Here is a 14,759-nt window from a genome sequence, read left to right on the forward strand (position 1 = left end):
TCTTGGAACAGGGGAGCTTGGCATGCTGCAGTCCATGGGGTTGCAAAGAGTCAGACAGGACTGAGCAACTGGACAACAAAAAACTATGGTACTGAGGCCAGATTGTGCAGTAAGTGTAGCAATTCAGAAACCATGAAGAAGAAATAGACAGGATGCTGTGTGATGTATGGAGAACCCCATGAGGAAAGGCTTCATAACAGAAGGAATGAAGGATGGTTGAGAAGGGAATGAACATAAAAGTTGATTAGGGATGAAGTCTTGGCTGTATTGAGTAAAAAGAACCCATATCTAAGGACCCAAGGGCTTCAAAGAAAACTAATCAAGGTGTTAGTGCTTTAAAGTATATAATTTTCCATCAGTGTGTAAGAGCCAGAAAAAAGGTCCAAGGTAATCTAGGATTAGGAGATTTGCACCAGTTAGTTAGACTTGAAAAAATAGACTAAGGACCATCATAAGTTTTGTTTCTCTTAGGCTACAGAGGCTATATTTCTCTAAATTAACAAGTTCTCTTGGAGTTTGTCTCTAACATTTTCTCTCATTTTAAAGCAATCACTTTGTCATACTTTGCAGTTAGGTCAAAGATTATAGGAGGAAAGAGATTTAAACATAAAGAGAACTCTGAACCCCTTTGTAGAGCTTTTAGGGAAATTAACGAGATACTCTTCTGGTTGAAGGTGGCCTGGATCAGTGTGGCCACATTGATTTGTGTCTAAGTTTAGGAAAAGATTTCCTGTAACTGGTTTGTTCTGGGACATTTTCAGGACATAGGGCTGAGTCATGTACTCTTCTGAAAGCTGAGCTTTCTTCTCAAAAGATAGATCCTGAAAAGACTGTCATCCTTACATTAATAAAGATTTCCCACTTACCTGAGAAAATCTGAGCAAGAAGAATCATGGCAGCAAACATTAAGAAGAAGGTTTTCATGGCTCCAGGCATCAGTGGAGAGAGGATGAAGGAGGTACAGTGGCAGGAATCTAGCTGCTTTATCGAGGGAAATTGATTAAAACAAGTTCTACAGCTCTGAAACAGTGGGACGTCAATTTTGGTTTGTAGTGTTCATTAAGAGTGAACTATTTTCCATGCTCCACTGAATAATATGTGGGCTGCTGGGTCAGGTTTTACCTAAGTAAACCCTTAGGAGAGAGTACCTTATCTTCTGTCTTCCTACCTGGAATGCTGTCTTCTACATCTCTGTTTAGATCTCTCCTATGTTCCCTAAACCCCTTCTCAAGCCCTACCACTTCCATAGCGTCCATAACTACCATTCCTTTCATCCATATCTTTTACATGCAGTTTGCTTTTGTAAGATTCACTCAGCCATTATTGATTGGCACCTGGTATATATCTTTTTCAAATTACACTCTATGAAAAAAAATTTATCTCCTCATTTGTATTATAAACTCCATAAAGGAAAATAACTTTCTTCTCATCTTCTTTCTTCCCATTCATTCCTTACAACAGTGTTTTTAACAATAGGTGTTCAAAATATATATATTTGACTTATTGGTTATTAGCTGGCTGGTTAGAGGAACCCATGAATAATCAAGCAATCAGTATGAGAACTGTCATGAAATGTTCAAAGTTTTTACACATGTAAAATATTATTACTAAGGGTAATAATGTTAGTATTACATATGCCCATAGTTTATATTTTATGGGAATAGTATTCATTCAGCAAATATGTGTTGAACAGTAAATACCATGTATATTTGTATGTTACTAAGAAATTTGAATTTTATCCTAAAATCAAAGGAAAGTCGTCAAAGGGTTTTAAGTAAGGGAGTTGTCCAAAAGATTTGAAATGAAATAAGATATAAAGGGTTTTATAAAACATTAAGGGAAGAATAAACATTTCTATAGAGAAATGGACTAAAGACATGAAAGAGCAATTAAATAAAGGAAAGTGAAATTGTGAAAGTAGTGTCCAACTCTTTGGAGTTCCCATGATCAATACAGTCCATGGAATTCTCTCAGCCAGAATACTGGAGTGGGTAGCCATTCCCTTGTTCAGGGGATCTTCCCAACCCATGGATCGAACCTGGGTCTCCCACATTGCAGGCAGATTCTCTACCAGTTGAGCCACAAGGGAAGCCCAAGAATACTGGAGTGGGTAGCCTATCTCTTCTCCAGTGGATCTTCCCGACCCAGGAATCAAACTGGGGTCTCCTGCATTGCATGTAGATTCTTCACCGACTGAGCTATCAGAGAAGCCCAATTTATAAAGGAAGAAACATGAAAAAAATCAAATGAGTTCCATTTTTAATAAACTGAAATGAGCTCCTAACAGATAGTCATTTCCATTGATAACAAGTGAAAGTCTGGAGGGAAAAAACAACCTACCCAAAGGATATGAAAGTTATAATAAAGACAGACATGTTTTGAAGAAAAGTCAAACTTGGAAAAATGGACCAGAATAGAATGAGTTCTTTGATTGCAGTGTGGCATGAAGCAGTTAAAGCTCCAAAAATAAATACGCAAAAATAATCTGCCACCTTGCTAAACTTAGGACAGACACAAGGACAGAATCAAAGTTACTTACAGCTGGGGAGTTCCCTGGCGGTTCAGTGGTCCACTCTTTCAATGCAGGGGACGTGGGTTCAGTGTCTGGTGAGGAAATAAGATCCTACCAGCAGTGTGCTCAAAAAGAATAAGAAAATAAAAGAGCATTCTGGAGGCCTGAAAGAGGGCAGGTATTCCCATGCACGGTTACAAGCCCAATACCAGCTGTGTGGGCTTTTTATTTCTTGATAAAGAAGTGTTCCCAGCCTGAACTTGCCTTCTGTTGCTGAGTAGAGGTCAAAAGACTACACACACAAGACTGCCATTACCAGCAAAATAATAGAAAATGTTATTAATAACTGTATGCCTAAGCATTCAACTGCTTACATAAAATAGGAATGTTATTATTAATCAAAAGATGGCTTGAAAGGGCATCTTTTCACTCCAAAGTACAGGATGAGCGCCAAATACTCAAAAAAAGGTTTAGTTGGTGCTTCATTTTTAGTTTCTAAAGGTAGAAAATAAGTTTATTGATTTGATATCTTTCTTCTTTCTAAATATAGGCATTTGAAACTATAATTTTTTTTCCACTAAGCATTGGTTTAGCTGCATCCCATAAGTTTTGTGTTTTTTGTTTTTTGTTTACATTTTCATTCACCTTGAAATATTTTCTAATTTTTCTTACAATTTTTTTTCTTTGGCTCATTATTTATTTGGGGGGGCTGTGGTTTAATTTTAACACATTTGTGACTTTCCTAAGTGTGCTTCTGTTATTCCCTTATGGTTGGAGAGCATATTTTCTATGATTTCAACTCTTTTTATTGAGGATGTTTTCTGCCTAACATATGGCCAGTCCTCGAGAATACTTCATGTGAACTCGAGAGAATCTGTGTTTTGCTGTTGTTGGATGGGCTGGGCTGTAGATGAGGTCTCATGGGGTTTACTTTTTATAAAAATGTTCTTTTGTCTCTAGTAGCCGGTTTGTCTGAGTCTGTTTTGTCTGCTTTTAGTGGAACCATTAGAGTTCTCTTTTGGTGACTGCGTGCATGGTATATCTGTCCTCACCCTTTTCCTCTCTGTTGTCCACGAGAATCACACCCATCTGTCTGCCCAATATCCTGAGGGCAGCTCCTCAGCGTGTTCTGTTCTTGTCCTACCATCAGAGGCGGCCCCAGCCACAGCTCTTTTCAGGCGTGAGCACTAGGGGGTGACGTGTCTAGTTCTCCAGGTAGCCTTCCTTGAATTCAGTCTCTTAAGCATTGATGTGAACGTGATAGTTTCCTCACCTTTCCCCGTGAGAGGCTGAGTGAAGTCACAGTCACAGCACCACAGAGAAAGCCTGCCCCTGCCTTCTCTAATTTTCTTTTATACCCTCAGGTAGGTACAAGGCTAAGGGTTTCAGAACACGTTTTGAGGTCCGCCTCTTTACTCTCCTTACCTTTGCGATTTAGCACCTCAGTCAGGAATGTGGAAGTTAATGATACTTAGTGTTTTGTCCTCTGCCTTTTGGGAATTTGAGCCAAACTGATCCGTCTTGCTCTGCAGCACCATCATTTCCTTGCAGTTACTGTGAGAGGGCTTTGAGGTGGAACCCAGAACCAGGAAAGGGTAATAGCCATCTAGCATAAGGCCTACAAAAGCTACAGCTTCAGAATTGATGGAGTTCAATCCTTGCTAACCAGGAGCATTTTGTAGACCAACTCAAGTGGGGACACTGTAGGAGAGAGTCAGCCCCAGGGTCTCTCTTCCTTGCCACTTCTCTCTGCCCCATCCATCACCTAGAACCTTCCTCTTCAGAAGATTCAGGGGAAACCAATAATCAGAGATCTCAATAATTTACTGAGGAATCAACAGACACTTACCTGAGGCATCTGCTTGACATCTGAAAGGGCTGACTTTTCAAGTAACAAGAAGCTAGTATGAGCTGAGACTATATTATTCTGTAGGAAGGACCGGGTGTCTCAGGGAAAAAGAGGTAACTGAATAGAGAAGTTCTAAAAGGAGCAAAGTATGGAAGAGAGGAGAGAGCAAGAGGAAGAACGGAAATTTGTGAATGGATGAGCGTTTATGAGAGGTGCCCTCTGAGACCGTAAGCCGTCTGACTCTGGATGCTGTTTAAGGTAATGATTAAGGTAATGGCAGGGCACAGCCACGGGTCCACCACTCCACAGGACTCTGAGACATGTACATGATTTCTGTAAAAGAGCATTAGTTCGGATCCAGAATACTTTCAGTTTTTGGAGTCAAGCAGTATGGGATGTGGGATGAGTAAGGAGTACCCTGGCTTTGTGATGTTCTGTGAGTCATCAGCTGCACGCTCACTGTGGAGATCAGGGGAGAAGGACCATCCTCTGGCAGATGGTGACTCACCCAGATTTTTAGGACCAGATCCTCCACTTGCCACTTCCCTGAATTTTTTCCTGTGAAAATGAAGGAAACACTGGAGAGGCCCACAAGCATTCTGTCTTAGATTCCTTCTGGAGAACAACTGATCAAATGTAAATAGTCAGGCTCTATTGTCTGATCTATTTACATTCATGTCAGACATGAAACGGTTCCCACACCAGAAGCTTGAAGAAATAATTTAATTTAGACCGCTGGTGATAAAGTGCTGGAAGAACTGAACTTGTAGAATTGGAGCAGTGAGGCAACCGTAATATTAGCCACAGCTGAAATACCTCTCTGCCAGATGGTTGGAGGGAAAACAAGAGGCTCTGGTGTGAGCTCAGGAGCAAGGACGAGATGGTAAGAGCTCGGCCTGAAGTAGGACTTCTGGTGAGGGAGGTGAGGATGCAGAAGCTGAAACCAAGAGAGACAGTGAGGGAGGGAAACCCTCAGTTCTCCTGTTCTCTTATCCACCACTCAGCTGCCAGGCATTTGCAATAGACTGATACCAGCCAGAAAAACCAGAAAGCTTAGAGAATGTACTTTGCAGACAATATGCTGGTTATACAGAGCAAAGTAGGAAAAAAGACAGGCGTGGATCTGAGCGCAGAAAGACCAATGAGGCCATGGTCCTCTCAAATGTGAAGCAACATATTCATATATTAAAACTGAGTGAGCAAGTTTGAGTAGGGCCAATCATTTTGACCTTTATTTTGTGAACTGCAAATTTTTTCATAAGGCAGAGTTATAGAGTCAACCATTTATGCATAGCCCATGTTGAACATTTTAAATTAATCTGTAGCATTTCATCCATTGGCAGGAAGAGAAGGGCTTCCTTGGTGCCTCAGAAGGTAAAGAATCTGCCTGCAATACTGGAGATCTGGGTTCTATTCCTGGGTTGGGACAATCCCCTGGAAGAGGGCATGGCAACCCACTCCAGTATTTTTGCCTGGAGAATTCCATGGACAGAGGAGCCTAGCAGGCTACAGTCCATGGGATCGCAAGAAAAGAGAAACATAAAGCTGGTGTCCTGGACCTTAGCTGAGCGGATGTGAGATGTTTTTTAAAAATACACATCATACACTCTCTAACACCTGTTGTCTTGGGTCTTCTTGATTATTGCCATGCTGAGTGGTGTGAGGTGTGTGTCTGAGTTGCATTTCCCTGAGGAGCAGTGCTGTTAATCATCTTTTCAAGTCCCTGTTGGCCATTTTAATGCCATGTAGATGGACCTTAAACATATTATGCTAAGTGAGATCATCAAAAAAAGAGAAGTACTGGACTGTATCTATTATATGTGGACTCTAAAAAAGCCAAACATGTAAAACCCAGAGTAAAATGGTAGCTACCAGGAGATGGGAGGTGGAGGGCTGAAGTCAATGTTGTTTAAGGGCACCAACCTGCAACAGGTAGTAAATAAACCATAGTGATCTAATGTACAGTATAATGAATACAGATGACAGTTTTGCTGAGAGACTAGAACTTAATTATCCAAACAGTAAAAAGAAAGGATAAGTGTGTCCTGTGATAGAGGTGCTCGACATCACTACAACAGAATCATAATATAGAAATTTATCAAATGAATATGTATGTCTTAAATGTACATAGTTTTATGTCAAAGATAGTCAATAAAAATACACCGTAAGCACTAGAGTAAGTGAGTGACAATATATTGGTACAAAAAGAAATGATGTGGAAAAAAGTGATTTGTTACAGAACTATAACTCCATTCACAGTGATGCGGATGCCATGTCCATTTATTTTGTGTTAGAATTAGTCCATAAGGATGAATACACAGAACGTGGTGGTCGTCTGCACACCCTTTGCTCGTTTCCAGCTATGACCTTGAGCAAATGACAACCTTCCTGGTTTCAGTTTCTTCCAATATAAATGAGGACAATAAAATCTACCATATAAGATGTTTGTGAGTCGTATGAGAAAAGTATATGGGCGAGATTCATAAGTTATAAGGGACTCTATAAATATATACTAATAGTATCTGACTGTGTGAGTAGCTGTTAGGTACCAACTCATGTCTTGACTTTTTTTAAATTTAAGTATAGTTGGTTTACAGTATTACATTTTTTTCAAGTGTACAACATAGAGATTCCATGTTTTATAGATTATACTACATTTAAAGGTATTATAAAATATTTTTATTCCCGTGCTGTACAATATATACTTATAGCTTATTTATTTTATACATAGTTAATACCTCTTAACCCCCCAACTCCTACTTCCCCCTTTCCTGCCTTCTCTTTCCCCACTGGCAACCTTTTTAGAGATTATCTTCAAAAAGAAGCAAAGGAACAAAGGGAGAAGGAAATGAGAATGATCCTGAATTCACACTCACTGTGTGACTAGGTTAAGCTACATAACTTCTCTCCACCTTCCTTGAACATCCAGTCCCATTTCCAAAGAGAGCTGGTGTGGCTTACATGATCCTCCGTCGGCAACAGAAAAAGTTCACTTTGCAATTTCCGACAATCTTCTCGTTCTCATTGCACATCTTCCTGCATCTGCCCCGACCGAGCCAGCATGGCTCACAGGGAGACGTATCACCTGCACCAAGAAAGAGCTGCTGACTTGTCCTTCCTAAGGACTCTCTAGGAATGGGGGAAGTTCCCAAGGCCATAGAAGAAGGGAAGGTTTGTGTTTATGATATAAAGAGTGTTTTCAAGAAACAGCCTGGACTTCTCTCCAAAGACCTCCACTTTTTTCAGAATAGGGTTGGGGAATTTAATGTTTAAGCAAGAGGAAGATGCAATCCCTGTCTCTATGTGTTTAACAACTGCCTGGGTCAAAAGGATAAGCGCAGTTGGACAGTGTCATGTATGTTACAGAACTATAAAAAATACATACCTGATGCTGCTGCAAAAGTTACAAAATGAAAATGGGAGAGAGATCATGTGGTTTTGAAAGATCTTTTAGGGTAGTTTCAAGACTCAGTTTCAGTTTTGCTTGGGCCAGGTAATGGCCATGTGTCCTCACTAAACTCTTTAGTCTCACCTTCTGTAAAAATGGTGATTATGATAGTATCTGCCTCAAAGGGATGTTTTGAAGATCAAATGACATAATGCGCATAAAGTTGTTAACAGCTTGCTTGGTACATGGTAAGCACTCAGTGCTAGAGGCAGCCTTTGTCGCTCTCCCACTCTGAAATTCTGTTTGAACCCTTTTAAATGTTGTTTAGAATTACCCAGGAATATTTCTTTCAGTTCTGTTTATAATATGCTTTTTTCCTATACTGGGTGAGTTTACAAAAAAGATCACTGGGCTATTCATTACGAACAGGTCATCTGCAGTGGTGAGGGATTTTCACTGAACCTCCCTCACTCCCTTCTTAGACCACTGGTATACATTTGGGACACAGTTGACTGGATTTAGGAGCAGAGGCTGTTAAGAGTTGGGTAAGTGTGCTCTGAGAGCAGTGTTAATTGGCTGGTACAAGCTTGGTCCTGTGACTTTGGTTTAGTTAGTACCATGATCTCATGAGAACAACCATGAAATCCAAAGCCAAAAGGACAAACCAGTAACAAAGAGGTTTCTCTGTGAAGTGGAAAAATCCAGATATGACGCTTGGAACAAGAGGAAGAAAAGGTGGAGGTAGTCTGGATATCAGTTGGTCTGGGATGTCAGGCAGTTCTATTTCCACGGCTTCCTTGTCTCTGGAGGTTCGAGAGGCCAGAGTTCCTAAAAGTAAAACAGGGATTTATCTTACCTGCTGAGAGTGGCTGGGAATACTGGAGTCCTGCCTGGCACCCTAAATTCAAAACAAAGCGCATTTTGAATATGAAACCAATGCAGGGAAACAACACTGGGAAAGCTTTTACACAACACTGGTAAGAGTTTTCCCAGCTCACAGAGCTTGACTCTTTATTCTATTTTTGAAGGCTGGAACTGCTGGTATCCAATAAGTTTCTTTCTTTCTTTCTTTTTTTTTTTTTTTAAAGGAATCATAGTTTGCTTTTAGAAAACGCTACTGCCAGTTCAAGAATTGCCATGAGAAGTGCAGTGGGGAGCTGGCTGTCTCTCCTCTTCAGGGTGGTACATAGAAGAATCATCAGGCTTTATGATCTGCCCGGTCAAAATCCCATCTACTCTCATTTACCTGACGGAAATTGAGCCAACATGAAGAAAAAGGCCAAGACAAAATAAAACACCTTCCTGCTCAGCGCCATCTCTGCGGGAAGACTCTTCAGAAGGGATATTTGGGATTCCTTTGAGAAGATGAGAGGCTCCCTTATATTTGAAAGTAACGCAATGTGCTCTTGGTCACTGAAGTGAATCCATAAAGAAAGCACAGTTACATGCTCCATTTCCCAGGATCAAGGACTGGGGTGATGCCCTTGGCCTCCACAGGTCCTTGTGTTGGGGGAATGCCTACTGGGCTGGTAGAAGGGATGCCAGGCTAGGAGCTGAGAGACCGGGGCAGCTCAGTCCTGGTGCAGGGAGTAGGAGGAAGCCGCACCTCACTCTCCCAGCTCAGCGAGCTCATCTGTCAAGCAAAGACCAACTCACAGTTGTTGAGAGTGAGCACAGTTACTCTCCTATACCTCTTCCAGCTGGTCTGAGGATCTGGTGTGATGATGACAAGAATGTGTTGAACACGTGGAATGCTCCCAGGAGCTCTGGTGCCCTGTGAGAGCTTGGTAAGCGTGGAGTATCACTTCCCTGGCCTTCAGGCGTGCTGTCCCTGACTTTCCCAAGGAGAAAGGGAGGGGTAGCAGTCATTTTGCTAAGTTATTTGAGTCCTTGAGCCGTAACAGCCCCACTGAGAAGACCAAAGTCATAACTACCGCATCTCTTTAATTCATTAAGAACACGGGTATTGGGACTTCCTTGGTGGTTCAGTGGTTAGCACTCCTTGCAGGGAACCTGCGTTCCATCCCTGATTGGGGAACTAAGATACCACAAGCCTCGAGTTTTGGACCAAAAAATAAATAAAGCTATGAAAATGGATGAAATAACCTAGGGAGCTAATAGACAAAAAACAAAAACAAACACACACACACACACACACACAAACCATGGGTATTAAAAGTTATACCCATATCAGGCTTCCCTGGTGGCTCAGTGGTATAGAATTTGCCTGCCAATGCAGGAGACATGGGTTCAATCCCTGGTCTAGGAAGGTCCCACATGCCCCAGAGCAACTCAGCCCATTAGCCACAACTACTGAGTTTATGCTCTAGAGCCCATGCTCCACAGCAAGAGAAGCCACGGCACTGAGGAGCCCCGCACCGCAACTCGAGAGTAGCCCCCATTTGCCACAACTAGAGAAAGCCCGCATGCAGCAATGAAGACCCAGTGCAACCAAAAAACAAGTAAATAAATCCAAAAAATCAATGAGATGACAAGATAATAGATAAGATAAATGAAACTGTGTATCACTGAAAATATCCGGAAGTTTGTCTTTTCTTGGGGCTTCAGTCTGCTTAGGTGACGCTGGAAGGAAATAGGAGAAAACACATTGTTTTGGTCAATCATTCCTAACTGGATATACGTAAAGAAATGTCTAACAAAAACGTGCTGACAGAGGCCGAAGTTAGATAGGATATTCCCCAACTGCTTTTTAAAATACAGTTTTTATTTGGAAAAATTTTAGATGTCCTGGAAAGTTGCAAAGACAGTATAGAGTATGACCACCTACCCACTACCCCCAGCGCCTCCAATGTTAATGGCCATGGTAACAGTTACTCACGTTAATAACCGTGGTTCACTTGTCAAAACAGACAAAGTCACAGTAGGACATGACTACATGGTAAACATCAGGATTTCAGTTTCTCTGATGTTTTCTCCTGACAGGGACTGGGTTTGGGGTTTGGAGAAGGAGAGCACAGAGTGGTGTGTCCTTCCCAACCCATTCATCACATCAGGGTTACATAATGCGAATGTGATGGACCCCTCCTGAGACTGACCTTGACCACTTGATAGGCTGTCCTGCCAGGCTCCCCCAGTCTTACATGATTGCTCTTCTCCTTCCACAGTCTGTTCTTTGGAAGCAACTCACTTTCCTTTAAACTGAAATCATTAAGCTCCAGCTCCTGGATCGGGAGTATCCACAAGGACCGATTGGAAGTCTTCTGTGCAGAAACGTGTCTGTTTTCTCGAATGTATTTATATGTTCATTCACTTACTGATATCAGCAGAACATGAGGAAGTGAACTGGTGAGCTTACCCAGACCACATATGAAAACCACCTTTCCATAACATAGCTTTTGAGGCATTTGTGGTTGGCTTGTTGTTGATTTAATTAATATTTATGGGAGTATAGTTGCTCTACAATATTGTGTTAATTTCTGCTGTGCAGCAAAGTGAATCAGTCATATGTATACATATATCCCCTCTTTGGGGGAGGTTTATGGTTGTTCCAACAAATACTTCTAAGGTATCTTGACATTAGCAGTCATCATAGCAGTGGGGCGATGCAGATAGATGCATAGCTCCCTAATTCCACATTTTCCTAAAGGGAGGCATCGCACTCCCTCTCTCCCAAGGGGGAGTGTTAAAGTGAACAGTTCAGGTCTTCCTCTCCACCCAAGTGTCCGTGGGCTACCTTGAGAGGAGCACAGGCTGCCACGCCTCACCGATCAAGAGGTTATCGGGCTGGAGAAATTTATAAATGTGCGTGCTTGCTGCTCCTTCCTCGTGGTCACTGTGCTGATCTCTCGAGACCTGCAAGTCATGAGGACGTCCCTCTTTCTCTTTGCTGTCTTCTTCTTTCTGGCCCCAGGTAAAACGAGCACCTTGGCAGGGAAGGTTATCGGAGGTGGAGACCTGGAGAGAGGATCTGTCTCAGTGAGCTCCCGGGCACAGTCAGCTCTAGAATGCTGTGACCCCCCTCGGCCCAGGAGCCCTGCAGAGGGGACCAGAGGCTATTTTCCTCTAATGACTCTGCTGCAAATCCTTTGCATTTGTTGTTGTCTAGGATGGGCTGTCTACAGGTTTGAAGACATCATGATATGCCAGAAAAGATACCTTTTGGTCCTCCCCAGTCTTACGCTCACTAACAAAAACTTGGGAAAAAAAATTAAAAGCGAGGTTAGCCATTGATGGACCCCTTAAAAAATAGTTGTGATAGAGATTAAGACCGGGAGGGAAGAGAGACAGAGGAAGGAAGAAATGGATGAGAAAAGAGGGTGGAGCTTGGAGACACTGTATCACGCTGGTCATGGTGTTAGCACTTAAAACAGGAAAGCTTAAACTGCCATTCCTTAATCACAGGCTGTGGTGCTGGATGCTGAGACGAAGCTATCATGTAATGAAATGCATTTTTCTCTCCAGTGCCAGAGCCTTTAAAGGAGACTCCGTCTTGCCTCTAATTTAGTGATGCTTATAGCAACCCTCTTTGGCTTGGAAGTGAAATCGCTCAGTCATGTCCGACTTTTTGCGACCCCGTGGACTGTAGCCCACCAGGCTCCTCTGTCCATGGGATTCTCCAGGCAAGAATACTGAAGTGGGTTGCCATTTCCTTCTCCAGGGGATCTTCCCGACCCAGGGATCGAACCTGGGTCTCCCGCATTGCAGGCAGACACTTTAACCTCTGAGCCACCAGGGAAGCCCAAATACATGTTACATACATGTTACATAATGTAATACATGAATGCATGTTACATGTATTTCACAGCTGTAGAAGTTAAACTTTAAATAGGCTGAGAAGCTCCTCAAAGTCCTGCAGAGAAGCAGCAGGGAAGCCAGGACGTGAAACCGGGTCTGTCTCGCCCCATTGAGGGGAAAGATCCTTTCCTAATCAGAACCCCAGGACCTCCAAGGGCTCCATTTGGATCCCACCCAAAATTATAGTCCAAGGCTAGGCTCATCCCACACCCCAGAGAGCTGATCGAAGGGCTTTCTAGAACCGATAGTGAGTCCGAGTTTGTGCCAAATACCAGTGATACTCCTGACATGATGCTCAGAAGTCCCACGGCAGCTGTGCATGTCTCTTGTCTGCTCTGCAGTCACCCTGTGTGAGCAGATTCTAGGACAAGTGCACATGTGGGGGTCTAGCACCTAAACTGTTCCTTCCACTGGCTTTGGTGGACACGTTGGAAACTGACCAAGGCACCCTTTCTAGATCACTCATACTCAATGAACACAAGATGATTGCTACAAAGTTATGTAACCTAACTAAATGAAACTTACCTATCAATGAGCCATGCGTGCATACATAAGCAGGCACGGGGTTATGTCACCATCTAGATGGTGTCTGTGATGATCCTGAAGAAGCCCTGTAGGCACGAGGGTATGTGCTCATCCCAGAGGCGTTCTCTTTCTGGGCCATCACTGTGAACTGGACCTAATACAAGGACTCTTGTCAGAGTGAGGTCCCACGCCCCTGGCCTGAGACAGCCCTCTACTGTTAGGATGGCATAAGGAGTGTAGTTTCCTGGGGTAGGAGCCAGCGTTCACTGAGCTTTGAAATACTGGGGTATTTAAACTTATAAACTTACATGCTGATGCTCATATGATTAGCACACATGCTAACACTAATCCATCTGGTTTTAATTTTATAGGTATGTGAATTAGGTGCCTTTATAAGTTGACATGAATTGCAATTTGTATACCTCTGACACTTTCGTTACATATACCCAAATTGTGCAACTCTAAAATGTTGATACTGCTAAAATGCATTGCCAGGGGAATTCCCTGGCAGGCCAGTGGTTAAGACTCTGTGCTTCCATTGCAGGGTCACAGGTTTGATCCCTGGTTGGGGAACTAAGATCTCGCATGGGATGGCATGGCCAAAAAAATAAAAAATAAGCAAAACAAAATATTAAAAAAAAAGAAAAGATGCACTGCCTGTCTTTAAGTTGAAACTGGCTAGTCCAGTGATTGCTCTTCATCAAGTACTAAGGCCGGAACCGGCCTCCAGTGCAGAGCAGCAGAAGGAAAGTCTGGGAGAACCACTCCCAACACAGTCCATCTTCCTGGTCTTGAACATTTTTGATGGAATGTGGCGAGAAAATGAGACTGAACCTCTTAAAGCAATCTCTCAACTTCTGTCCACTACAGTAAACATTTTGCTTTCTATGCATTTACTTCTTTTCACTCCAGTCCTGGGACATCTCCGCAGCCTCAGGTCTTGCTCCACCTTCACCAGATAGCACTTCGAGAGTGTGTTGGGGAAACTTACCAACACAGGTGTTTATAAGAACAAGTTGATGGTATCCAAACAGATTTTGATAAAAGAACATTAGCTTCTGTCTCCCAAAGTTTGCTCCCCCCCTCAACCCCACCTAATCCGACATACTTGAAGACAGATCTGTCCTTCCTGGCCTTTCATCCTGTGTGACAAAATGACAGCAAAGTCAGATGGGAAACACTCCCCCACTGCCATCTTACTTACTGAGATGAGGCATTATAACAACTCATAAAGAAATCTTCACTGGTTAATTAAATGACTGTACCTGGTAACTAGGCATCTGTGAGAGAAGAATTAATCCGGGTGGCTCTTTCTTCCTTGTGTAGCCAGGAGTGGATTTTTTGACGAGAAGTGCTACAAGCTTAAAGGGAAATGCACGGAGTCTTGTCAGATAAATGAAGAAATTGTAGGTCTCTGCCACAAGTCTCTGAAATGCTGTTTGGCACTCCAACCGTGTGGGATAAATAAGGAAGGCAGTTAAGATCCCAGAGCAACACGGATGACCCAGCTCCCTCTTGCTTTTACTCTGGCCTCCAGTAAGAAGACACTTTAATAAAAATAAATGACTGTCTTTGATCCCTTTGTCAAGTGCTTCACTTAGAAGGGGAATATGAGTAGCTAACTTTGATGGTTCCCGACTCTTGGCTTAATTTTCTGTAGTTTTTTGATAAGGGGCTTGTCCCTAAGCCACCTGATATTTCTTTTTAAAAGGGGACTAGATGTTATTGTA

The 14,759-nt window shown here is 42.6% G+C and overlaps 2 protein-coding genes across 2 annotated transcripts; one reads left to right on the forward strand and one right to left on the reverse strand.

Annotated features, from left to right (window-relative positions):
* Window positions 1-7,318: 7,318 nt before the first annotated feature.
* On the reverse strand, window positions 7,319-9,498 carry DEFB105B (defensin beta 105B). Its single transcript, XM_043893380.1, has 3 exons — window positions 8,996-9,498; window positions 8,606-8,647; window positions 7,319-7,446 (listed from the first exon to the last, which is right to left on the reverse strand). The coding sequence occupies exons 1-3, from the start codon at window positions 9,201-9,203 to the stop codon at window positions 7,319-7,321; spliced, it is 378 nt and encodes a 125-aa protein (XP_043749315.1). The 5' UTR covers window positions 9,204-9,498.
* Window positions 9,499-11,571: 2,073 nt separating this feature from the next.
* DEFB106B (defensin beta 106B) lies at window positions 11,572-14,555 on the forward strand. Its single transcript, XM_043893470.1, has 2 exons — window positions 11,572-11,620; window positions 14,356-14,555. The coding sequence occupies exons 1-2, from the start codon at window positions 11,572-11,574 to the stop codon at window positions 14,508-14,510; spliced, it is 204 nt and encodes a 67-aa protein (XP_043749405.1). The 3' UTR covers window positions 14,511-14,555.
* Window positions 14,556-14,759: the final 204 nt, after the last annotated feature.

Source organism: Cervus elaphus, chromosome 32, assembly GCF_910594005.1.
Source record: "Cervus elaphus chromosome 32, mCerEla1.1, whole genome shotgun sequence".
Lineage (NCBI taxonomy): Eukaryota > Metazoa > Chordata > Mammalia > Artiodactyla > Cervidae > Cervus > Cervus elaphus.

Coding starts and splice junctions, on each gene's coding strand:
- DEFB105B (XM_043893380.1), bottom strand. CDS start 9,203: ATGGAGCATGTAACTGTGCTTTCTTTATGGATTCACTTCAGTGACCAA. Junction 8,648..8,995: donor GTTGGCTCAATTTCCGTCAG/GTAAATGAGAGT, acceptor TTTTGAATTTAG/GGTGCCAGGCAGGACTCCAG. Junction 7,447..8,605: donor TTCCCAGCCACTCTCAGCAG/GTAAGATAAATC, acceptor TTCTTGGTGCAG/GTGATACGTCTCCCTGTGAG.
- DEFB106B (XM_043893470.1), top strand. CDS start 11,572: ATGAGGACGTCCCTCTTTCTCTTTGCTGTCTTCTTCTTTCTGGCCCCA. Junction 11,621..14,355: donor CTTCTTCTTTCTGGCCCCAG/GTAAAACGAGCA, acceptor TTCCTTGTGTAG/CCAGGAGTGGATTTTTTGAC.